The 27,194-nt window shown below is 46.3% G+C and overlaps 1 protein-coding gene across 1 annotated transcript in view; it reads left to right on the forward strand.

Moving 5' to 3' along the window:
* Positions 1 to 14,397: 14,397 nt before the first annotated feature.
* Positions 14,398 to 27,194, forward strand: part of FLT4 (fms related tyrosine kinase 4) — a 40,441-nt gene continuing 27,644 nt past the window's right edge. Inside the window, exon 1 of the mRNA XM_029217980.1 lies at positions 14,398 to 14,464. Within this exon, the coding sequence (XP_029073813.1) occupies positions 14,398 to 14,464 (67 nt within the window). The remainder of the gene's footprint in view (positions 14,465 to 27,194) is intronic.

A 27,194-nucleotide genomic window follows, 5' to 3' on the forward strand; every position in this document is an offset into this window, starting at 1 on the left:
AACAAGGCCCATGAGCCACAACTACTGAGCCTGCGCGTCTGGAGCCCATGCTGCGCAACAAGAGAGGCCGCGATAGTGAGAGACCGGTGCACTGCGATGAAGAGTGGCCCCCGCTTGCCACAACTAGAGAAAGCCCTCACACAGAAACGAAGACCCAACACAGCAAAAATAAATAATAAAATTAATTAATAAACTCCTACCCCAACATCTTCTAAAAATAATAATAATAAAAAGATATAGTTAATAGCTTTTGTCATATTAGCCTTCTAATTTACCACTTCTGGTTCTCTTATTTGTTCCTGTGGCTTCAAGTTAACATCTGCAGTCATTTCCTTAGCCCAACAGATTTGTTCCCATACTCCTCCTGTGAGCTATTGTTTCTATATGCTAAAGGACCAAAACACAAATATATACACATTATTTTATACAAGTTTTTTTAGTTCTGTTAGGAGTAGAAAGAAAAGGAAATATGCATTTATACTATCTTCAATATAATTACCTTTACCGGTGTTCTTTGTTTTTTCATGTGGAATTAAATTACTGTCTGAGATTACTTGCTTCCAGCCTGAGGAAATTCCTTTGGTATTTCTTGTAAGATGGTTTTTCAGGAAACAAATTCTCTCAGATTTTGTTTATATGAGAATGTCTTTGTTATGTCTTCATTTTTGAAACATAACATTCTTGGGTATATGATTCTTGGCTGACAATTTTTTTTTTAATTGAACACTTTGACTATGTTATCCAAATGTCTTCTGGCATCCATTGTTTCTGCTGAGAAGTAAAGAAATCTTACTGAGGTTACCTTGTAAGTGATGATTTATTTTTCTCTTCTTGATTTAAAGATTTTCTCTTTGTCTTTGGCTTTCAGCATTTTTCCTGTGATGTGTCTGCTTGTGAATCTCTTTGTGTTTATCCTACTAACAATTCATTGAGCTTCTCAAATGTGTAATGTTTTTCCTCAAATCTGGGAAATTTTCAGCCATTTTTTCTTCAAATATTTTTTCTGCTTTCACTATCTCCTATCCTTCCAGCACTCTCATTACACATATGTTGATGAACTTAATGTTGTCCCACATTTCTATGGGCTCTATTCATTTTTATTCTTTTTTATCTCTATTCTTCAGCTGATATAATTTCTGTTGATCTATCTTCAAGCTCACTAATTTTTCTTCTGATAGTTCAGATCTGCTGTTGAGCCTACTATGGTGAATTTTTCATTTCAGTTATTATACTTTGCTCTAGAATTTCCATTTGATTCTTTTAAATCATTTCTACCTCTTATTGATATTTTCTATTTGATGAGATATTGTCAACATACCTCCTTTACTTTAAGCATGGTTTTCTTTAGTTCTCTGAAGATATTTATAATGGCTACTATGAAGTATATGTCTGTTAAATCACACATCTGTCCTTTCTCCAAGCAGTTTCTGTTGCCTGCATTTTTCTCCATGTAATGGTCAGATTTTCCTGGGTTTTTTTTTCCATCTCATGAAATATTTTTGTTGGAAACCAGACATTTTAGGTAATATATTATAGCAATTCTGGGTACTGATCTCTGTCCTCCGTGTCCCCAGGACTTGTTGTCATTACTTGCTGTTTATTTGTTTAGTGACTCACAATTTTAGTGAAAATTTCTCCCCTTCAGTGTGAAGACTTGGAGGGTGCAGCCTTAGGCATGTGCAGACTCACCCTGGGAAAATAATGATTTTAGCCTCTTTGTCTCTCTCCCTGCCCATACCCAGATGTTGAGCTACACTAATGCTGACTGATTGCTCTGTTGTTTTTAGTAATGCCCTGGGGTTTAAATTGCTGCACAGTCTGATCAAATTAAATTTGGGTTCCTGAACAGGGATAGATTTTGAAGTCGGTGTTTGAGATTTGTTCTGACAACAAAGAACCTAAGGAGAGCTATTCTTAGTGGTCTCATTTCCTGGTTGTCTCTGTTAAACTAGGCACCCTGTGGCTTAGCTTATAGTTCTAATAAATCTAGCAGTGTCCCCTTTTATTGTTTTTCACCACAAGCTCTATTATTTTTTAGCATAATGCTAAACAGTCTTTAGGCTTGAATAATCCTACTTTCTGTTGCAAATAAGCTCAGTTCCTTTTGGACAAGCTTCAAAGTATTCTGTTTGACACCTACCTCTCCCTCTGAGAAAAATCTTTGAGCCTCAGCTCTAGAGCTGGGGGTGGGGACAGTGGCATGCTTTTCTCTGAGAAAAACATCTGCTTTAAGAAGAGGGTACTCCGTGGAAGAGGAGGGCAAGCTGCAGCCTCTGGTCTTGGTTTGCCTCTCCTGGTATGGAATCTGCACTTCACATGCTAGCTGGGGTGAGGGCCATTAGGGCCATTGTAATCTCAGTGGACCACACTCAAGGTAGAGCCCCTCTTGTACAAGTAGAGACTAAACAGAATATGGGAGCCCCCACCTCTTGACCACATTCACCAGGAACTTAGCTTCTACAATGGACAGCCAAGGGCAAGAGGAGAAATGTTGATGCCCTGCCCCTCCCGGGCCTCCAGTTGGGGGATGAGGAAGAGGGTGCCATGTGTTCTTGGCTGCACTGTCTGGAGTGGAGTTTCCACTGGGGGAAGGGGGCTGGGGGAAGGGAGGGAGGGAGCAGGTTGTGCTTCAGTTGCCATAGACTCTCACTGTTTTTACCAAATTTTAGCAGGTTTTCTTGAATAAATATTTCTTCCTTTTCTGTATGCTTCAGGCCATTTCTAAAGAATTTAAATGTTTGTTTTAAAATAATTTTCAATAGTGTCCATAGAGCTCCTCATACTGCCATAACAGTGGAATCTGTGCTACCATTTTTACTTGGTTCCTATCTTTTGTATGTATCCCTGATGAAGTTTTTGAGTGTTATGCCCCTGTCCCATTTCCCCCATACACTCTATGGTTTCAATTGTGGAATTTTTGTATGGAATGATGAATTTTAAGAACCCATATGTTGAATTAAAACAGAGTTGATTGTGGGTTGGAAGTAAAAGATAAACCACACAAATAAAAAACAACAGAAAGCAGGTGTGGCTATAACAATGTCAGACAAATTATACTTAGTTAAGATGTATTTCAAGAGTTAAAAGTTACAAATATTATACACAGCTAAAAGGGTAAATTCAATAAGAAGATATAAACAATCTTAAATTTGTATGTCTCTAATAATATTCTTTCAAAATACGTAAAATTGATGATAGGTGCTACCAAGTCACACTGTAAAGGGCATGGATAGAGAAGTAAAGGATGGTGACCACCCTTGCCATCTATCACATTAATAGAAGAGAAAAAAAATAATAAAAAATACTTGATTAATCCATTAAAAAGCAAAAAAAACTTCATTAACTCATAGAAAACAAATACATAAACATGTAATAATATAAATTGAAATTATGTAAGGCAAAAATTAACAAAACTAAAAGGAAAATTGACAAATCCTAATTATAGTTAGAATTTTAGCATACCTCTTTCAGTAATTGAAAAGAACAAGAAAACAAATAGAAAGTTAAGGAGATAGAAGATTTGGACAGCATGATTAAGCAACTTGATCTAGGAACGTGTATAGTGCCATGCTACACAAACAACCTTTTCAAGGTTGGTAAGTTTACCAAGATATACCACATACTGAGCCTAAAGGCAAGTTTCAACAAATTTCATAGTATTGAACTCAGTGAGAATACATTCTCTGATCACATAAAATTAAACTAGAAATAAAAAGTCCCCAAGTATTTGTAAATTAAACAACATACTTCTACATAACCCATAGTTCAATGAAGAAATAACACTGGAAATTAGAAAATTGTATGATCTGATTTACAATAAAATAAAGGAAAACTACAAAACATTATAGATATAAATAAAATAAAAACTAGATAAATGCATGGGCATACCATATTCATAAGTGAAAACTGTTAAGATGACAATTCCTCAAAATTCCTCAATGTAATTCCAATCAAAGTTCTAGCATATTTTTCATTTTTTAAAATTGACAAGCTGATTCTATAGTTAATACAGAAATGCAAAAAGCCAATAAAAAGTAAGACACTCTGGGAAAAAAAGCATGTATTTCAAGGACAAACACTACTACATATTAAAAGTTATTATAAAACCACAGTAATTACAGCTGTGTGGTACTGGGCAAGACAGGTAAGCAGACAAATGAAACATAACAGTCCAGAAACAGATTAATCCATATAAGGTGACATGGTTTATAATAAATGTGCATCTGCAATGCAGTAAGGAAAGGCTGGTTATTTCCATAAAATAATCTAAATCAACTAAATAGCAATACAAAAAACTCTTGATACCACTCTTACACCATACACAAATCAATTCTAGATGAGTTGTCAATATAAATGTAAAAAGAGAAAACTAACACATTGAGGAAAAAAGTTGAAGAAAATACCTTTATGAGTTTGGAGTAAGCAGAAAATTTTTAGAATAGAACACACAAAAGTGCACAACAGAAAAAATTATAAAATGTACTACATTAAAAATAACTTCCATACTCCAATAAAAATTAATTTAATAATAACTTCCATTTACCAAAGGTAATGTTAAAGTAATGCAAAGGCAAATCACTGAGTAGATGATATTTGCAATGTAAATGCTTAACAAAGCATTTGTATCCAGAATACGTAAAGAAGTTCTACAGATTAAAAACAAAAAAACAACTACATAAAAAAATATTCCAAAGAACTGAACAGAAACTTCAAAACAGAGAGTATCCAAATAACCAATATACACATAAATGCAAATTCAGCTAAAATGAGAAGACTTCCAATTCCACCATGACAAATTATCCCTCTGACTATAAACAACTAGAAAACCATACAAAATGTATCAAACAATGCTTTTCAAATATTGGACAACAAACCAGGTGAGTTCTACAAGTAGTCCAACTGTCTGACTGGATGAGTCATGCAAAATTTTCAACTTTCTAGATCATGGCACAAGGAGAAGAAACCCAAAAAAAGCACAGTAGACCTGCTGAGTTAAGACAACATACCTTAAAATTAGGGAGGCCAAGGCAGCTTGAATTTGTGGTACAGGGTTCAGGACAAGATTAAGTTATGCATAAGAAGTACTCCTTAAATCTGTAAATGAGTCACCTCAAGTTTTTTGCTGAGTGTTAAGCTGCCTTTGCCTTTGCATAGGCAAAAATCCAAGAGGCTGGGAAGAGGGCTATGAACCAAGCATTTCCAAGAACACACAAAGGGCTGGAAGCAACAGCCAGAAGAGACCTTTTTGAACACTTGAGACATTCAGTAGAAACCCGAAAATAATAAAGCCTTAGTAAGAGAATACTACATCTCCATAACAAAGCTTAAAAATAAGTGTCAAAAGAAACAAGATGATCTACAAATAACTTGACTGTCTACCAGAACAAATATTAATACCCTCAGAAGGAACATAACAAGCCCAGACATTCATAAGTATAATATATAAAATGTAAAACATCCAATAAAAATTACTAGACATGCAAAGAAGCAGGAAAATGTGACACAAAACCAAGAGAAAAACAGTCAACAGAATACAAACTCATAAATGAGAGCAATGATGGAATTAGCAGACAGTGGCTTTAAAAGTTATAAATAGAGAGGAACCAAGACGGCAGAGTAGAAAGATGTGCTCTCACTCCCTCTTGCGAGAACACCTGAATCACAACTAGCTGCTGGACAATCATCGACAGGAAGACACTGGAACTCACCAAAAAAGATACCCCAGGGCTTCCCTGGTGGTGCAGTGGTTGAGAGTCTGCCTGCTGGTGCAGGGGACACAGGTTCGTGCCCCGGTCCGGGAAGATCCCACATGCCGCGGAGCAGCTAGGCCCGTGGGCCATGGATGCTGAGCCTGCACGTCCGGAGCCTGTGCTCCGCAACAGGAGAGGCCACAACAGTGAGAGGCCCGCATACCACAAACAACAACGACAAAAAAACGATACCCGACATCCAAAGACAAAGGAGAAGCCACAATGAGATGGTAGGAGGGGTGCAATCACAGTAAAATCAAATCCCATAACTGCTGGGTGGGTGACTCAAAAACTGGAGAACAATTATACCACAGAAGTCCACCCACTAAAGTGAAGGTTCTGAGCCCCACGTCAGGCTTCCCAACCTGGGGGACTGGCAATGGGAGGAGGAATTCCTAGAGAATCAGACTTTGAAGCCTAGTGGGAATTGATTTCCCCCAGGACTTCGACAGGACTGGGGGAAACAGAGACTCCACGCTTGGAGGGCACACACAAAGTAGTGTGCGCATCGGGACCCAGGGGAAGAAGCAGTGACCCCAGGGGAGACTGAACCAGACCTACCTGCTAGTGTTGGAGGGTCTCCTGCAGAGGCGGGGGGCGGGGGGGCTGTGGCTCACCGTGGGGACAAGGACACTGGCAGCAGAAGTTCTGGGAAGTACTCCTTGGCGTGAGCCCTCCCAGAGTCTGTCATTAGCCCCACCAAAGAGCCCAGGCAGGCTCCAGTGTTGGGTTGCCTCAGGCAAAACAACCAACAGGGAGGGAACCCAGCCTCACCCATCAACAGTCAAGTGGATTAAAGTTTTACTGAGTTCTGCCCACCAGAGCAACAGTCAGCTCTACCCACCACCAGTCCCTCCCATCAGGAAACTTACACAAGCCTCTTAGATAGCTTCATCCACCAGAGGGCACATACACAGCAGAAGCAAGAAGAACTACAATCCTGCAGCCTGGGGAACAAAAACCACATTCACAGAAAGACAGACAAGATGAAAAGGCAGAGGGCTATGTACCAGATGAAGGAACAAGATAAAACCCCAGAAAAACAACTAAATGAAGTGGAGATAGACAACCTTCCAGAAAAAGAATTCAGAAAAATTATAGTGAAGATGATCCAGGACCTCGGAAAAAGAATAGAGACAAAGATCGAGAAGATGTTAGAAATGATTAACAAAGACCTAGAAGAATTAAAGAACAAACAAACAGAGATGAACAATACAATAACTGAAATGAAAACTACACTAGAAGGAATCAATAGCATAATAACTGAGGCAGAAGGACGGATAAGTGACCTAGAAGACAGAATGGTGGAATTCACTGCTGCGGAGAAGAATAAAGAAAAAAGAATGAAAAGAAATGAAGACAGCCTAAGAGACCTCTGGGACAATATTAAACTCAATAACATTTGCATTATAGGGGTCCCAGAAGGAGAAGAGAGAGAGAAAGGACCAGAGAAAACATTTGAAGAGATTATGGTCGAAAACTTCCCTAACATGGGAAAGGAAATAGCCACCCGACTCCAGGAAGCGCAGCGAGTCACATACAGGATAAACCAAGGAGAAACACACCGAGACACATAGTAATCCAACTGGCAAAAATTAAAGACAAAGAAAAATTATTGAAAGCAACAAGGGAAAAATGAAAAATAACATACAAGGGAACTCCCATAAGGTTAACAGCTGATTTCTCAGCAGAAACTCTACAAGCCAGAAGGGAGTGGCATGATATACTTAAAGTGATGAAAAGGAAGAACTTACAACCAAGATTACTCTACCCAGCAAGGATCTCATTCAGATTTGATGGGGAAATCAAAAGTTTTACAGACAAGGAAAAGCTAAGAGAATTCAGCACCACCAAACCAGCTCTACAACAAATGCTAAAGGAACTAGAACAAATCATCTCAAAATTTGTATGGAGACACAAAAGGCCCCGAATAGCCAATGTAGTCTTGAGGGGAAAAAACGGAGCTGGAGGAATCAGACTCCCTGACTTCAGACTATACTATAAAGCTACAGTAATCAAGACAATATGGTACTGGCGCAAAAACAGAAACATAGATCAATGGAACAAGATAGAAAGCTCAGAGATTAACTCATGCACCTATGGTCGACTAATATATGACAAAGGAGGCAAAGATATACAATGGAGAAAAGACAAATCTCTTCAATATGTGGTGCTGGGAAAACTGGACAGCTACATGTAAAAGAATGAAATTAGAACACTCCCTAACACCATACACAAAAATAAATTCAAAATGGATTCTAGACCTAATGTAAGACTATAAAACTGTTAGAGGAAAACATAGGAAGAACACTCTTTGTCATAAATCACAGCAAGATCTTTTATGACCCACCTCTAGAGTAATGGAAATAAAAATAAACAAATGGGACCTAATGAAACTTCAAAGCTTTTCCACAGCAAAGGAAACCATAAACAAGATGAAAAGACAACCCTCAGAATGGGAGAAAATCTATCTATCTATCTATATATATATATATATATATATTTTTTTTTTTTTTACGGTACGTGGGCCTCTCACTGTTGTGGCCGGAGCACAGGCTCCAGACGTGCAGGCCCAGCGTCCATGGCCCATGGGCCCAGCCGCTCCGCGGCATGTGGGATCCTCCAGGACGGGGGCACGAACCTGTGTCCCCTGCATTGGCAGGCGGACTCTCAACCACTGCGCCACCAGGGAAGCCCGAGAAAATATGTTTAAATGAATCAACAAAGGATTAATCTCCAAAATATATAAACAGCTCATGCAGCTCAATATTAAAGAAACAAACAAATCCAAAAATGAGCAGAAGACCTAAATAGACATTTCTCTAAGGAAGACATACAGATGGCCAAGAAGCAAATGAAAAGCTGCTCAACATCACTAATCATTAGAGAAATGCAAATCAAAACTACAATGAGGTTATCACCTCACACCAGTTAGAATGGGCATCATCAGAAAATCTACAAAAAACAAATGCTGGAGAGGGTGTGGAGAAAAGGGATCCCTCTTGCACTGTTGGTGGGAATATAAACTGATACAGCCACTATGGAGAACAATATGGAGGTTCCTTAAAAAACTAAAAATAGAATTACCATATGATCCAGCAATCCCACTACTGGGCATATACCAGGAGAAAACCATAATTCAAAAAGACACATACACCCCAATGTTCATTGCAGCACTATTTACAATAGCCAGGTTATGGAAGCAACCTAAATGCCCATCGACAGACAAATGGATAAAGAAGGTGGAATATTACTCAGCCATAAAAAGGAACGAAATTGAGTCATTTGTTGAGACGTGGATGGACCTAGAGACTGTCATACAGAGTGAAGTAAGTCAGAAAGAGAAAAACAAATATCGTATATTAATGCATGTATGTGGAACCCAGAAAAATGGTACAGATGAACCGGTTTGCAGGGCAGAAGTTGAGACACAGATGTAGAGAACAAACGTATGGACACCAAGGGGGGAAAAACTGTGGTGGGGTGGAGATGGTGGTGTGCTGAATTGGGCGATTGGGATTGACATGTATACACTGATGTGTATAAAATTGATAACTAATAAGAACCTGCAGTATGAAAAAACAAACAAACAAACAAAAAAACAACTAATACTAAAGTATCTTTGGGTTATTTGTATGGAAATATGTTAATATAAATGTTTCAGACATTACATGAAATTTCTAAAAATATTATTTGTTCTGATATAATGTTATAAGTCTTAATTCTAGTTATTACGTTAAAATGCATATCTCAGAGATAACTAAATTTCCTTGACAAGGAAAGATATATTGACTATTACATTATTATGAACTTTCATGAATTCTTTAACCGTGGTCATTTTTAAGTCTTTTGGCATTTACAGACAGTTCTGGGTGTATTCTGATGCTTTTGCAAAAATGTTCCTATAAAAGGGACAAGGAATTCATGGAAAAGACTCTTGACAAGTACAGGTGTCTGTTAACTGACTATACTGCTGAACTGCATGAATAAGCATTTTCAGAACTCTAATGGAAAACTGATGAATTCATAAAAGTGCTAACAAAAGACCAAGATGAAAAATAAATTAATTACATGGGACTGAGTGAACTGATGAGGATGATTACAATTTCTGTGACTTTCTGGGTTTTTTTCTTTTTGTTTTTGCGGTACGTGGGCCTCTCACTTTTGTGGCCTCTCCCGTTGCAGAGCACAGGCTCCGGACGCGCAGGCTCAGCCATGCTCACGGGCCTAGCCGCCTGCGGCATATGGGATCTTCCTGGACCGGGGCACGAACCTGTGTCCCCTGCATCGGCAGGCGGACACTCAACCACTGCGCCACCAGGGAAGCCCTGTGACTTTCTGTTTGAAAAAAAAAAAAAATCCCACAAGGACTCAAGAGGCAAAAAATATACAAATCAATTTTCACTGCAAAGTAAAGGAGCTGTTACAGTGGAGGATTACTGGACTGAATGTCAATATTATGACATAGTGTGAGTGTGTTTCATGTTTGGTAATTGCAATCATTGTTGCTTTTGTTGTGGTCATCCATTTACAATGCTTGGTGTCAGTTTATTTATCTCTTGTAAAAATAAAACACGGTGTGTGTGTGTGTGTGTGTGTGTGTGTGTGTGTGTGTGTGTGTGTGAAAAAATAAAAATACAACATAAATTAATTTAAAAAGTTATAAATATGTTGAAGAATTTTAAAAGAAAAACAAACAAACACAATGAGCATGGAACTCGAAGATATATAAAAATATCAATTGGAATTCTGGAGCTAATAATTATAATATCAGAAATGAAAATTTCGTTGGAAGGGTTAAATAGCAAATTAGCAGAAGGAAAAAACAGGGATCTTGAAAAACAATAGAAACTATCCAACTGAAACACTCTAGAAAAAAAAGGCTAAAGGAAAAACAAACAACCCCAATTTTTAAGGTGGGCAAAAGACTTGAATAGACATTTCTCCAAAGATGTACAAATGGCCAGTAAGTACAAGAAAAGATGCTCAGCATCACTAACCATGAGGGAACTGCAAATCACAATGACAAGAAGATACTATCTCACACCCGTTAAGGATGGATACTATCAGGGGAAAAAAAAAGAAATAATAAGTATAGACGAGGATGCAGAGAAATTGGAAGCCTTGTACACTGTTGGTAGGTGTGTAAAATGGTGCAGCTGCTATGGAAACAGTATGAAGTTTCCTTTAAAAATTAAAAATAGAATTATCATAGGATCTAGCAATTCCTTTAGGAATTTAAAACAGAGACTCAAAGATATATATATATATATATATATATATATATATATATATATATCTTTGATATATATGTTCCAGTGATCCCACTCCTGGCCATATATCTGGACAAAACTATAATCCAAAAAGATACATGCACCCCAATGTTCATAACAGCACTATTTACAACAGCCAAGACATGGAAGCAACCTAAGTGTGCATCAGCAGGTGAATGGTAGCAACAGGTAAAGAAGGTGTGGTATATATATACAGTGAAATATTACTCAGCCATAAAAAAGAACAAACTAATGCCATTTTCAGCAACATGGATGAACCTAGAGATTATCATACTAAGTGAAGTAAGTCAGGCTGAGAAAGACAAATATCATATGATATCGCTTATAAAGGGAATCTAAAAAGATGACGCAAATGAACTTATTTACAAAACAGAAATAGACTCACAGACATAGAAAACAATATTAAGGTTACCAAGGGGAAAGGGGGGAGGGATAAATTAGGAGTTTAGGATTAAAATATACACACTACTATATATAAAATAAATAACCAAAAAGGACCTACTGTACAACACAGGGAACTATACTCAATATCTTGTAATAACCTATAATGGAAAAGAATCTAAAAAATAAAATAAAATATATATATAGATCACTTTGCTGTACACCTGAAACTAACACAACATGGTAAATCAACTGTATTTCAATAAAAAATTTTTAAAATAAAAATTGAAAAAAATTCTAAATTTTCTGTTTAGTGTATTTTACCACAATTAAAAAAAAAATAAATGGTTAGAAAATAATGAAGAGACTCTCAGGAAACTATGGGGTAATATCAAGTTGTTAACATTCATAATATTCATATCATCAAAGTCCCAGAATATAGAAGAAGAAATACTTTTCAGACATACCAAAGCTGAAAGAATTCATCACTAGCAAACCCAGAGTAAAAGAAATGTTAAAAGAAGTCCTCCAGGCAGAAGGAAATTGATACCTGATGATACCTGATGAAAATATGAGATCATAAATAATAAATATATAATATTTTTCTTTTTATTTAAATGTCTTTAAAAGATAAGTGACTAGCTTATACAAAAGTAATGACAATATATTGTGGGGTTTATGATACGTACAAATAAAATGAATGACAACAATAGCATAAAGGCTGAGAGGGAAGAATGGAGGTAAACTGTTGTAAGGTTTTTATATTATACATGAAGTGGTATATTTATCAGTTTAAGGTAGACCACTATGAGTTAAAGATGTATACCATAAACCCTAAAGTCAGAAAACAAAGAGATGCACAGCAATGATAACCAGAACAATAATAATGAGAAGTGGCAAAAGACTCATATCCAGAATATATAAAGAACTACAAATAAATAAGAAAAAGGTAGTACTAAGAAGCAAAAGACTTGAAATCCAAATGGACCATTATAAAAATGTGCTCAAACTCAACATTAATTAAGGAAAAGCTAGTGAAAATCATAAAGAGATGCCACTACAAACCAACTAGAATGGCTAAATTTAAAAATTAAAACTGACAGTAAGTGTCAGCGAAGATGTGGAGCACAGGGAGCTAGTTATACTGCTGTGGAGTGCAAAATGATACAAATAATGAAAAAGATAGTTGGTACCATCTACAAAGTTGAAGATACATATACTACGACCTAATAGTGTCACTCCTAGACACATAACTTAGAGAAGAGGGCACATGTACACCAAAAAACATATAAAAGCATGTTTGTAGCAGCAAAAGTTGGAAACTGGTAACAACTCAAACTTCCATCAACAGTAGATGGACAAGTGAACTATGCTGTATCACACAGAAGACTATGCAGCAATGAAAATGAGTGAAGTATAGGTTTTCATAGCACTACACATTAATCTCACAAAAGATGCTGAGCAAAAAAATATATGTGTGATGAATCCATTTAAGTAAGGTTAAAAAACAAGTAAAACATATTTGGGCAATAAAATGATAAAAGCAGGGAAAAGATAAAGCCAGGATTTGGGGGTTAGGGAGGGCTTCTGGAAAGCTAGTGCCATTCTATATACCTTGATCTGGAGGGTTGAAACATAGGTGTTTGCTTTAAAATTTACATTTATAATACATTGATATATACTCTCCATATATTAAAACTAGACAAAAATTGAAAGAAAATCAATATATGGTTGAGAAAAAAAATCTAACTTCGTTTATTTGGTTGCCTACTTTCCCCAACATTACTTATTAAACCATCTATATGTGATTACAATTTAATATATTCCATTCTTACTTGCACTTGAGATTTGGTAACTGTTGTTATCAACAATAGTTTTTGGCAAGGATGAATGGACTTTTGCGAGGGGTGGGTAAAGGGGAGGGATAGTAAAAGTGTAAATAAAAAAGCAAGAGTGGGAGATAGTCATCCTCATGGGATTTGTTTTTAAATAGGAAAATTCTAGAGACAGAACCGAAAAGAGAGAGGAAGCCTGTGAGAGGTTTGCCAAGTCAGAGAGCAAAGTGTCACCTGATAAAAGGACTTATGAATGAGCTCAGAGCAAAACTATTTGGAGGAAATCTAAAGAGGACATGCCTGCAGGATGGAGGTTGGTTATACTGGGTGCCTGGCCCAAGGGTACAGCCTCCATCTACACCACGTAGACGGTAACATAAAGTTTGCTGAATGTTCTCAAATATTTGATATATTGCTATTTTAAAATATGTTTATTGCTCATTTTTCTTACTTTAAACATAGTATTTATTTTTTAACATCTTTATTGGAGTATAATTGCCCTACAGTGGTGTGTTAGTTTCTGCTTTATAACAAAGTGAATCAGCTATACATATACATATGTCCCCATATCTCTTCCCTCTTGCGTCTCCCTCCCTCCCACCCTCCCCATCCCACCCCTCCAGGTGGTCACAAAGCACGGCGCTGATCTCCCTGTGCTATGCGGCTGCGAGTGGCATGGACATATATACACTACCAAATGTAAAATAGATAGCTAGTGGTAAACATAGCGTTTATTGATGGAAGAAAATCACAGAAAAATACGTAGTGCCACATTTTGTCCAACCTTGACAGCAGGATTCATTCCCTTTTTAGCGCACAATTTAGGACTGGTCGGAGCAGCCCCAGGGCTGGCATGAAGGGCTGCGGTTGATTTGGAAGTGGGGCACGGACCAGCCTTCCCTCCACAGTGCAAAGCCAGCAACCCTCCTGTCTAGGCGGGATTCTCCCTAGGCTGCAGGGCGGGACTGAGAGGTGCGAGGGCTGCTTTAGGTGCCAGGCCCTTTCCCGGGAGCCCCGCCCAGGCCCCGCCCAGGCCCGGCCGCAGCCCCGCCCCGGTCCCGCCCGCGCCTTGCAGCGCGCCCACACTCAGAGCCCGAGCCGCGGTCGCTCATCTGACCCGAGCCACAGCGGCCGGAGATGCAGCGGGGTACCGCGCTGTGCCTGCGCCTGTGGCTCTGCCTCGGACTGCTCGACAGCGAGCGTGGTGAGCCCTCCGCCTGCCCCAGTGTACAGCTGGCCACGAGGGGGGACATTTTCCCTGGGCAAATGGTGGGACCTCACCGATGGGAGACGGGCGGGGGACAGGGCCCGCGGGACCCTCCGGCACGAGACAGGGTCGGGAGCCAGGGATTCAGACACCGGAAGGAGCACGGCGAGTCGGGCCGGGCTTGCCGGGATGAGGAAAGGGCGGGGACGGGGCGCGGGGCTGCACCGCAGCTTAGAGGTGGTGCTCAGTCCCCGACTGCGGTCCACAGTCTGTAGCTCAGCTCCCTTGGACCTGGGCCCCTTCGCGCTGCACCCTCAGCCTGGATCCTTCGCTTGCTTACACGCTTTCCCGCGGAGTCCAGGCACCGTACTGTTCTGTCCTCGAGCCCGAGAGCACTGGGGATTGTACCCCCGCGCAGAGGCTGCAATCCCCGCCGGGTCGTAGACCTGGGTGCGCACTTCCTGACACCTCTAGTCTGCGCTCGAGATCGGTCCTCCAGAGGGAACTCTGGTTGGTGTCTACCTTCCGCAGGCCAAGGACTGCGGGGGCAGGGGCTCGGGATCGTGGGAGATAGGCGCTGTGTGGCGGATTGGGCGCAGGTGCCTGTTGGAACTTGAGGAGAATCTTGAGTCGGCAACTCGTAAGTGATCAGCATGGCAGAAGAGGCAGAAGGCCGGCCCTCGCCGTGTTTGAGGGGTAGGACCCTGGAAGGCCAATCTAAGGATCTTGGATCATAAGGCAGGGGCCGACAAGGACGGGTCTTAAACACAGGAGAGGCAAGGTCTGATTTGTGATGGGAACATGACTGGAGGTTGCTGCTGAGGGATTGGAGGGAAGAGAGTGTGGTGGATGACGGAGGGAGCAGAGGCGTATGGTTGTTCGGAGATGTCAGGATAAAGCAGCAGGAAAAAGGGGAGGATGAGCTGGAAGCCCATGCAAGATCTGGTGACCGTGGAAATCAGAGGGTGGAGGAGGGGTAATGGGTCCCCAGTGGTTGAGGGAGGAGTTCTGGGAGGTCTGAAGGAGAGATGGGGACCTCGCTATTTTTAAACACCATGGGCATTGAATAGTGGCTTTACATGCTTCATTTCTTTTAATCCTCACAAGGGAGTGTTAGACCCGTTTTACAGATGGGAACACTTAGACCAAGGACACTTATAACTTCCCCCAAAGTCCCCGGGAAGCCAGTAGTAAGGGAAATTGTCAACCCAGGTCTTTGGAATAACAGAGCTCTGTTCTCTGTGCCTATATGGGCTGAAGAGCTGAGGATAGTGGAGGTGAGGAAGGCGTGGGTGAACCTAGGGGGAGGAGGAGGGAGGAAGACATCTATCTGGCCTCCAAGTCAGGGCAGGTCTGAGCAGAGGGGCTGCCACTTGGCCCTTCCTCGCTTCCCTGCACCCTGCCCAGGACCAGGCTCTCACAGGTGCTCAGCATGTGTTAAGTGACTGGATGAATGTGGGGAAAGAGTTGAATGGCGCCATGGCTGGGCTTTGGGGCAGAGGAGTGGGAGATCCCACCTTGAGGCGACATCCAGCAAGCACTGGGTGTAGTGTCCAAGGCTCAGGAGAGAGGCTGGGCTGGAGAGCTGGAGAGGAAGCAGACCAAAGGGTCTAGGATGGGAACCTCTCCCCCAAGGAGGGGACCAGAGAGGGAGAGGCTTCCAGGGAGACGGGAAACATTCGGCATGCAGGGTTTGAGGAAAACCAGGAGAGGCTTGTGTCCTGGTGCTCCTGAGTGGAGCAGAGTGGGAGTTGGAGGAGGGAGCGGGGATGAGGTCAGTCTTGCAGTGAGTGCAGGTGATTCTTACCAAAGTTGGGCAATGAAGGGGAAGAGAGAGAATGAAGCTAAGGGGCCCATGGAAGGGGGTGGACTAGGTCATGGCTCGTGGGGAGATGTCCCATGGAAAACAGACCATTGCCGCTGTCCCTGAGCCTTGCATTTGTACCACCCATTTCTGGGCTGAGGAGGGCCCTAAGAGCTGCCAGCCTGATGGGGGATACTGGAGCAGAAGCATAAACACTCCAGTGCAGCCAAGTGTCAGTGCAGCCAGAGTAGGAGGCCAAGTGCTGGCAGGTGAGCAGCCTGGCCGTGAAGCTGACTTCAAAGATGTGATGTTGGTCCCAGAGCGAGACTCTTGTCCTAACTCTACCCCTAAATTCCTTGCTATATTACCTGGGCTCCTCTCTTCCTTTTCTTGTGCGTCAGTTTCCCCATGCATAGGAGTGCAACAAGCTGACAAGCACTGAGGGGCTGTGCTTGGGGTTGGGCTTTTTGCCCCAGTAGTGTCCCTGTAGAGAAGGTAGGTGGCAGAGGTCACCTCCAACAGACTTTGTCTCTTGGAGCTTAGTCTAGAGTGAGGCTATTTGTGCCTCTGAACAGTGGGCAGTCAGCTCAGGGATATGTTGGGGAAGGAGGCAACTGCTGGGAAGCTTGGTTGGCCCAGCCTGAGGATGCTGGCTCCTGCCATGGGCTGAAGCACACATGACCATCCCAGCTCTTCGCTGTCCCTGCTCCTCAGCCCTGAGCCAGACCCAGGTGTGGACAGAGGTGTGGGGGTGGGGGTTGTGGATGCAAGTCAGTGCAGGCAGAATGTGGGGGCTGGGCTCATCTTACTTGGTGCCTGTGGATCAATGGCTCAGTGCTCTGGGGACTCAAGTGTAGGTGCTGCTCACATCCCCAGCATGCCGGAGGCACCGGGTCAGTGTGGCTGAAGGCTCTCTGCCTCCCCAGAGCCCAGTGCCCACGTGGCCAGGCACCAGACTGGGCATGAGGTATACAAGGGGACTGTCTGGCCAGCTCCTTGCTGTGCCATCCCCACCCTGACCCCCATGCAGTGGCACCCCAACCTGGGGAAGGGGACTGCAGTTCTGTGCAAGTTGCAAGGTATAGTGTCTGCTCTAGGCAGTCTAGGGAGGATTTGGACCAAGCACATCCTGCAGGGGTTTCCTGAGCACCAGACTAGCAGGAACACAAACATGGTATCGTAGCCCAGGGGCGAAAGTGCTCAGTGACCCAGTGGGGCCCAGCTGGTGGCTCTGGGCTGCTTCTAGCTTGGGGCTTCCTGGAGGGGTCTGCAGACTCCAGGGAAAGGGATTCCAGGTAGGGCAAAACCCCCTCAAAGGCCCAGAGGCAGAAGAGTCAGATGGTGATCAGATGAGGCTAGACTCCTAGGGGCGGAGGGATGAGATGGAGGAGACAGGCAAGTGGAGGTGGCAGGAGCCAGCAGCACACCTGGAAAGGGGAGGTCTGAGCAGGGAGTCACCTGGTCAGATTCCCCTGAAGGCATCACCGGAGGGGTAAAACCAGATGCAAGCCCACAGCAAGGAGGCTGTGGGTGAACCCAGGAGATACGCCAGGGAAGGAGGTAGCAGGGGATGGTGGAGAGAAAGGGACAAGTGCCAGTCTCTGGCTTAAGCAACAGAACAGGTCATGAAATTGTTTACCAGATGGGGACCCTGAGAAGAGGAGGAAATGTGGGGAAAGATGAGACACTCCACTAGGGAGGCAGGGCCTCAAGTTGAAGGCAGGGAGGAGGAAAGTTGGGAGCACTTGAGTGTGATGAGGCAGAGGGGAGTCGGGGAACCCAGGGAAATTAAGTGGGGTCTCAGCCGTGAGGGGAAGTTCTTCTCTTTGTCTAGCTTACACCCCCCCCGCTGCCACTTGGGTGTCCCCCCACTGCCCTGCCATTGTAGATTTCTCTCCACTAGGGCCTAGCCTGTGCCCCACAGCCCTGAGATACCCCTCAGAGAGGGGGGATGCGTAGGGAGAGGGGTCCGGAGAGCCTCTCACACTCCTTGCACCGACCTCTGAGCAAGACACAGCCGACGTGTCCAGCTGGAGCCAGGGATTCCTGAGTTTCGATCCTTTTCAGACACTGGCTTCCTCTGGGATCTCGGTTTTCCGGTCACGCCAAAGGGAGAAGCCTGGGAGCAGGAAGATGCGGGCTTTGGCTCTGGCTGCCGCTGAGGCTGGGTGTGGCTGACAGCAGGCACGCTGCTGCCTGGCTCTGGTGCCCCAGGCCACCCCCATCCCCGAGGCCTGGCTGGGGTGTGGGTGGTCCAGTGAGCAGGCACAGGTTTCAGGGTGGCAAGTGGGGGAGCCCCGCCACGTGGCCAGCGAGGTCAGCATGGGTTCATGGGAAAGGACTTGTCAGCCACAGGAGAGGACATCCTGCCTGCATTTCCCTCTTCCTGCAGCAGGAGCCCATGGCCCAGATTTAGCAGCGCTGGGGGGCCACCTCTGAGCCAGCTGGGCTGTCTGATAACACCACCCGTCCCGCTGCCACAGAGCAGAGCCCTGATCCCAGAAAGGCCAGGGCAACTGCCTGGCACAGTTGGCTGCACCCACAGCTGTGCTGCACTGGGAGCTCCACATCTACCAGGGTGCCCTTCCTCCCCATCTCACCCCCAGGGGGTACTCAGGCAGCCCACGGTCCCACTCAGCCTCTCCAACACTCCCTGCTTCCCAAAATTGCCTCTATGCTGCTTCAGCAGGACCACTCTAAAACAAAGATCTGAGCCTTCCTTGGGCCACCCGCCCCCTCCGGCCCCTCTTGGGCTGATAGTACAGGCCCTCCTGCTAGGGTCCCAAGGGCAGCCGTATGTAGCCTGACATCCACCTAGCCTGCACCCATCACATACCCCAGCCTCAGCACATGACCTTTCTCCTGCTCCAGATACGTGCAGAAGCCTACTGAGAATTCCAGGCAGAAGGTGATGCCGCTCCAAGTGGGAGGGGTCTACTAGGGCAGGAGTGGGGCTTCATTCCCACTCCCTGTGTGCCCCAGGAGCACAGAATGTAGGCTTTCAGGTAGGTTCAGGGGAAGCTCTTATCCTTATCCAACCTAAAGCACCATCCTCAAAGCTATCCTGAATTCTACCAAATGGAGTTTCGTTTGTATGAAGCAGCACTTATGTGCACACATACACGCACACACACTTGGAGTGTCTACCAGTGAAATGGTTAATCAAATTTCTTCACACTAGCGTGTGTGAAGATTTTAACCTTGTGACATAGGCTATTGTGCCCATTTTAAAGATTAGAAAATTAAGGCCAGAGGAATGAAATGGCTCATTAGATGCTAGAGCAGCTTTGAGGGAAGTGACAAGTGTCTGGTGTCTGGTGCTAGATGGCACAGGGGCTGAGGGGCAAGAAGGGGCAGGCGTGGCAGGTGTTGTCCACATTCCCCAGGGAAAGCACTAGAGAGGTGGGCATGTGGGGTCCTAAATTTCTGACCACCTCATGGACATTTTCACCTTGATGTCCTGTACAGCTTTCAAAAGCAGCATGCCACTAGACACATTGCTTTCCCCCAGGCCTACCCCTGGCAGATGTGCCTACTTCAGGGCAGGACATCTGCACCTCCATCCCTCGCCTCCACACCTGCCCACACACTGTGTTCTGTCGCTTTGTTCCCTGGATCCTCAAAGCCAGTCAAGAGCAATCCAGGGTCAAGTCCATGCTGGGGATGCCACCCTGGAAAGGCTCTCATCCTTGCACTGAGGAACTGTCAAGTGCAGTGAGTCAAGCCGCTGCATGAAGCTGTGGAAACATGCAGAGAGGCCCCTAGGAGGGGACTTAAAATTGCGACCCTGGGGCTGGAGCAGGCACCAGGCAGGTGACGAGAGTGACTGGTGAGTCCCTTGAGAAGATCAGATTCCATCCCTAAGTAGTGGAGAGGCAGGAAATTGTTTTAGGCAGAAGAGTGATTTGTGTTCTAGAAGACTCCTTTGACCACTGGGAAAGGCCTGGACCAGTGGGGAGACACTGGTGTGGTGAGCCAGAGGAGGGATTTTGAGGCTGGCCAGGCAGTGGGGTGGCAAAGAAGGGGACTGGAAAAGGCAGCCCCAGAATGTCTAGGGGTGGCACTCAGGCTGGAAGGCATCTACTGCTAAGCATCTGAGCTCTGCGAGTGCAAAGCACTTTGCCAAGTGGCAGGGAGAGGAGAGGGGCAGGCCTGGTGCTTCCAGCCACGCTGCTGTTGGTGCTGGTTCTGAGGAAGTATAGAGTAAATAGCAGCTTCCCATAATCCTGTCCCCCAGAGATAACCTCTGACTAGCAAGTTAACCTCTGTGCCTTCGTTTTCTCATCTGCAAAATGGTAAGAATAGTACCCACCTCAGGGGGGCAATAGAGGGGTGTGGTATGCACAAGTGCATAGGCTGTGCTGGCATACAGAAAATGTTTGCTCTTGTCTGTTGTTGTAACAGGGTATATTGAGGTAAGCAGAATTTGGGGGTCAAAGTATATGAGCATTTTTTTTTATTACTGTGAGTGCCTGTTTGTCCACATCCTTGCCAACACTGGGAATCCTCTATACTTTTAACACTTGCTCATCTGTGCCCTGTGGCTCATTGTTCTCCTCAGTGGGTGGTGTGGTATGAGGGCTGGGGGCGCCTGGCAGGAGACATCTGGGAAGCAGAGTCCTCTGGGGCTGGAGCTCAGGAGAGCTGCCAGGGAGGGTGGGGGGTTCAGAGGTAGGCTTGAAGCCCTGGGGTTGTGCCACCTCCAGGAGGAAGGAGTGCACCTTGAGCAGCTCCAGTTAAATGAGCCACCAAGAGCCTAAGGCTGGACCTGTGACCCGGGGCCTTTCTCTGGGGCCTCATTCCTCCACACCATGCTCCATCTGTTCCACCTACCTGACAGTCCAAGGTCACCTGCACTCTGGTCTTTGCACATGTCCCTCTGCCCTCTGTGCCCTCCTCCTGGGCCAGCAAGCTCCTGTTCAGTCTACAAAGCCTATTTCAACTCACAGGAGCACTCCCTCCCACTGGCAAGGCTTTCTCTGACCGCCCCCCACCTTGGCACTTTGACCAAAGCACAGAGTCACAGTGAGATGCAACTGCTGTGACATGCAAAACAGTGGACAGGCAGTGACAGTGAAGGTCTCAGTGTGCCTGAGCCAACAACAGTTTATCCTTACAATGGTTCTTAGTGTGGTATTATGGTGGTCTGTGGTTCCCAATAATCTTGGGGACAATTCTCATAAGTTTGGAGCAGGAGAAGTGACTTGCCCGAGGTCATAGTCAGAATGACATTGTAGGGTGTGCAGCTGGGCTCACGGGGCTTCGGGCACTCTCTCTAGGTACAGCCCCTCCCATCTCAGCCCTTTCAGTCCTGCAGGGTGGGAGGCAGGAGGACTGATGGACTATTGACCTCACCCTTGACCTCTGGAGGCACAGAGGCTGCCATCCAGGTGGTGGTTGGGGGGACTCCAAGACAGAACACCCCTGAGCCTTCTTCCAAGGTCTATGCACAAGCCTGACCCCAAGAATGAAGGGAGAGGGCCTTAGAGCCGGCTCCCCAACTCGGCCCAGCCCTGGGACTGATGCATGGAGACCCCAACCTGGCCTCACCTGCCCCCAATGCTTTCCCCTCAGCTTGCCTTCAGTTTGCAGCCATGGGCCTGGCCCTGGCTGCCTCTGTCCTCCAGGGCACAAATGCTAAGGAGAGTGTGGACCAGACTAGCAGGACTGCAGTACAGCGCCTGTCACCCACCAGGTGACCATGACATTTCCTTGAAATAAGGAATTGCAAATGCAAAAACCACTACTGCTACACTCTGCCAGAGTATGTAGGGGCACCCCTGAGCTTACACACCATCCTGACATCATCCCTGGGTTGGTTGCGCTGAACCTGAGGACAGAGCCATGGGCCAATGACATCCTGGCCCCCAGGAGCCACACAAAGGTACAAACGTTCCGCGTGTGGTGGGTGAGGGCCTGGTGTGCTCAGCAGGTGGATACTGGGTGTGGCTGGTGTCTTGACTGTGTGGCAGAAGAATTGGGAGGTGAAGCTGGTTAGAAGGGGTGGCCTGTTGGGCAGGGCATCACCCTGGAGGCCGGGCCAAGGGCATTCACAGCTCCAGAGGGCCACAAGGAGCCAGTGAAGGTGTCCGCTGGGCTGAGCGACAAATTGGAGGCCAGGAAGGAGACTGCTAGGGAGCAGAGAGGTAGGGAGACTGGCACTCGGGGTGACAGTGGGAGAGAAGGAGATGGAGAGATGTGAGGGCTGAGTCCCAGGCAGGGATGGGCCTGGACTTGGCCAGACTTGGGCTCCTGCACAGCTGCTGGTTATCACTGATGTGGAGCCTGGAGCCTCAGTTTCCTCATTGCTGACTGGACTCGTGATCCCTCCCTCCCTCCCAGGCTACGTGAGGATCAAATGAGGCAGTGACTGCTGGGCTGTGGTTCAGTGCCTAACCCACAGGACTTCCCACCCCTCCTGCCTGCCCCTCACCCAGGATCCTGGTGTGCTGCTTCCACAGCCAGCGCCTGTGGCTGACCCCAGGGTCCCACTGCCCAAGGCTGCTGACAGCACAGAGAAGAGGAGGTATGCTCTCTGGCCTCCCTGACCTCGGCCTGGCGCCTGCCCGGATTGCTCTGCTCAGGCTAGGGGGCCAGGGCTGCTGGCCAGGGGAAGGAAGAAGCCAGTTCCTGGGTCAGGAACAGGAAGGCAGGGGGAGTGCAGCAGAAGCCAGGATGACAGTGCTTCCTGCTTCGGGAAGGGAAGGACAGCGGGGACAGACAACAGCCAGGCAGGAAGGATGCGCCTTCTTTGGGGTTTCAGGTGGGGGCTGGGCAGCACAGAGCCTCTGGGCATGGCAAACCAGGCCTGAATCTGCCCCAGCTGCTGAGGAGCCTGGGGTACAGATGGTCACCAGGGAGCCTGGCCTTTAAATCCAGAAACATCTTTTCCAAAGGAACAACAAGGTTTGACAAAGTTCCAACCCAAAGAAAGACCTCAGAGGTTTGTTTAGCCAACCAGTCAGCCATTCATCCCTCCTTCCATCCACCCATTCTTCCATCCATCCATCCATTCATCCATCTATCCATCTGCCTGTCCATCCATCTATCTGTCCATCTGTCCTTCCATCTAGCCATTCTTTCTTTTTTCCACCTTTCCATCCATCCATCCATCCATCCGTCTGTCCATTCAGCTAACCATCTTTCCACCCATCCATCCATCCACTCAACCTTTCATTCGCCCACTCATCCATCCATCCATCCATTCGTCCATCTGTCCATTCATTTATTCATTCAACAAGGATCTATGGAGCCTTGACTCTCTGTCAGTGCTAGGCATGGAATGGGGTAGAAAAGAGGACTGTTTGGGTCCTAACCCCATTGAAACTGTCTAGTAGAGGAAATGAAAAAACATAACTTAAATAAAAAAGTAAATAACAAAATTACATATTGTGATAAGAAGAATGAAATAAGCAACCAGGAGGTTAAGGTGGAGCTTAAAGGAGGACTTAGGTTTTGGAGGGGGTGAGGAGGTCACGTCTAGCTGAGGCCTGAAGATGATAAAAAGCCAGCTGTTCAAGGCATGTGAGAGGAGACAAATCAGGAGGAGAGGTGTGTGTAAAGGCCCTGGGGTAGGAAGGAGCATTCCATGTCATAGAACAGCCTGGAGGCCATGGTGGCTGGAGGACAAGAATAGGACGTGAGAGTGGACCAAGAGGGTGTGGAGGCGGGAGCGGGGGCCAGGCCACGGTCAGAAGTTTGGATTTTCTTTAAAGTGTAGTGGAAAGTCACTGATGAAATTTAAGCAGGAGCATGATTTGTCTCCTTTGCGTTATTAAACTATCACTGTCAACTGTGTGAAAGATTGGAGGAGGGCAAGAGTGGGCCAGGGGCTACTGTGGGGGCGAGTGCAGTTGGTTAGGCTCCAGCAGGAGAGTGGGGGCTGGCTCTGGGATGCTTTGGTGGTGGGTGGATGGGCCGGGGTGGGAGAGGTGGGCATCCACAGGAGCTCCCATTTGGGGAGATGGGAGCTATCAAGGAGATAGCTTTGGCAGGGGTGGAGAGGATGTGAGTCTGCAGTTCAGCAACAGAAATGTGGAACTCAAGGTGTCTGTGGGATGACCAAGTGAAGTGGCAGCTGGATACTTAAGGCTGGAGTTGAGCAAAGGGGTCTGGGCTAGAGGTAGAGATTTCGCAAGTATATGGACGCTTAGGAGAGAGACTGGTAGAGAAGAGAAAGTGAGGAGCTGCAGCACTTGGTGTTGGACAGAGGGGACGGAGGACGAGGGGAGAGTGAGCTCACAGAAGCTAGCAGAAGAGGGAACAGCTCTGCTCCCTGCCCTGGAGGGCCTCCCACAGCAGCATGGAGGTCACAGGATACCTTGACCAGTGGCTCCATGAAGCAGGGGAGGGGGCTGCACCCCGTGGGAAGATGAGCAAATGTGAGAGCAAGGAGTCAGCGAGCAGAGCTTTTGCTAGGAATGGGAATAGAAAAGAGGAAGGGAATATAGGATCAAGGAATTGAAGAGTTTTTGTTTGTTTATAAGATGCGGGATGATTCCATAGAGAAAAAGTGGTAATCAGGAAAGAAAGAAATTATCCACAGTGGTCAGATCTGGGGGGTTGGGATCCCTAGCTCGATGGAGGGCTTTGCCTTGGGAGCAGGAATGTCAGAGAGTTTCCAGGGCCTAGGGCAAGGGTGTGGGATTTAGATGTGGGAAGATGAGGTGTCTCCATCTGATGGCTCTACTTCATTAGTGCTGAGAGTGAGAGAGAAGGGAACCCCCTGAACTGCAGCCCGGGGGTCATTTAGGGTCTGCCAAAAGGAAAAGAAAGGAGAGGCAGCAGCATGGGGCTCTGGCTTTGTGCTGCAAGCCGAGCCACTGAGGGACATGGGTGCTGCAGGGTTGTGGTGGAGAGCAGGGGCAAGGGAGCATTCAGAATGATGGGCCATGGGACATGCAGTGCCAAAAGAGAGGTGAGGCCAGGAGGAGGTAGCAATGCAGAGGGGTCCTTGGCCTCAGAGTTTTGATGAGGTTGAAGAGCTTAGCAGTGGTGAGACAGTAGCACCTGGCAGGAGGCAGAGGAGGCAAAGAGAGAAGTGTAAGAAGATAGGCACTCAGTGATGGCACAGATTCTGGTGGGGACCAAGTCCAGGGTATGCCCAGGAAGTGAGGGGCTGAAGGGAGGAGGGAGGACAATGGAGATGAGGACTGCAAAGGCCAGGGTGCTGGTGACTCACCCGTGTGGATGTCGAAGCTATGAGGAATGGCCTGAGTTGGGGTGGAGGGGCCTGAAGAGCCCAGAGCAGAGAATGAGGGGAAGTGACCAGGACAGCAGCTGATGGCAGCTTTAGTGGGGAGTGGTGGTGCTGCTGGAAAAGGGGAAGTGACCGCAAGGAGTTCTCTGATGTGTGCAAGGGGAGCAATAATCACCCCAGGGGCAGTGGTGTCCTCAGGAAGCCAGGTTTCAGTTAAGGCAGGAAGGATGGAGGAGGACAGTGATGTCTGCAGTGAAGACTACTGATCACACAGGGTCCAGTGGAAGTGACTGAAGAAAGAGAAGCACTGGGGAAATTCAGGGCATGTGGCAACAAAGGAAAGGCTCTCTCAGATGGGTGAGATGGTTGGCAAACACTATGGATCTTCCCGTTTAGCACACTGATGGAGATGCTTCCTTTGGTGGTATGGTGGCCTCTAGGGAGGAAGCTCCTATAGGCTCCATCCCCCATCCATCCACTCAACCCACCCACCCTCCCACATATCCATCCATTTATTCATCTGATCATCCATCTTCCATCCTACCATCCTTCTATCCATACCCTCAATCTTTGGTGTTCACCTCTTTTGTATTAAGGTTAGAAAGATGAATAACATACAGCCTCTGTTCAGGTGTGACCAGAAAACCACAGTTCAGTCCAATAAGTGTTCTAACACCATGAGCCTAGGAGGCCAACACTGCCTGAGTAACAGTGACTGCCCCATAGAGAAGGGACTCATGAACTAGACCCTAAAGAGGGAGCTCCACAGGAGGGAAGGAAGTACAAATGTCCAGGGCAAAAAAAATTAGCAGACAGAGACTTCAAGATATGAAAAGCCTGGCACTTTGGGACAATGGTGAGAGGTCTGTCCCTCTCAGATGTGTCAGGAATTGAAGCTGGAGAGAAGGGGAGTAGGCAGAAGGGAGAGGGCTGGGGTCCCCCACTTTATCTTAGAAGCAAAGAGGAGTTGCACAAGGAAGCTGGGCTGACAAATGCCATAGCTCTGTTGCCAGGGTGACAGGTGTGTGCCCTGGAGGAGCACCCCAGAGAAGGGGACCCTTGCTTGGCCTCCCCAGGGGCCCCAGGGCAATGCTGCAGGCCTCACCATGCAGGCATACATAACCCAGGGCAGGTGGGTCCTGGCCGCTGCACCTCTCCTCTGGTGCCCACATGCCAGCCTCAGGCCCGACTCCTGACTGGTCCACAGGGACAGCGAGTTCTTTCATCCCCTCACAAGTCCAAACCCAAGTCCATCATTCCCCTCTCCCCCCACTTATGTAGCTCAGAGGCCAGTTTGCCTGGCATGGCTTTATTCACTTTCCACTGCCTGGAAAATCCGACTTCTCTTTCAAAGCCCATCTTAGTGGTGTCAGCCTCAGATTCCTTCCTGACCCCTCAACACCAGAGCAGAGCCCACCCACTGTGGGGCTCCTCCACCCCAGCAGCCCTGGGGGTTCATGGTGGGGAGGTGTGATGCGGGGACTGGTACCACCCTGGGGAGGAGTGGACCTGGTGGCAGAGCCCAGGGCTACTTTCCCATCTCGGGGCCCCAGGGTGGGGCCACTGTCCTGAGTGCCAGGAGTGGGTGCACTGGATTCGAGTTAAGGAGAGACTTCAGTGTTCACAGCATCTGGCTAGATGGAAGGGCTGCCTTCTTAGGGCTGTGGTGTAGTCCAGCTGGAGGGTCTCAATTTCCCTGGCTGTACTAGATACTAGTGGGATTA

Source organism: Monodon monoceros, unplaced genomic scaffold, assembly GCF_005190385.1.
Source record: "Monodon monoceros isolate NGI ecotype Baffin Bay Population unplaced genomic scaffold, NGI_Narwhal_1 Super_Scaffold_12, whole genome shotgun sequence".
Taxonomy (NCBI): Eukaryota; Metazoa; Chordata; class Mammalia; order Artiodactyla; family Monodontidae; genus Monodon; species Monodon monoceros.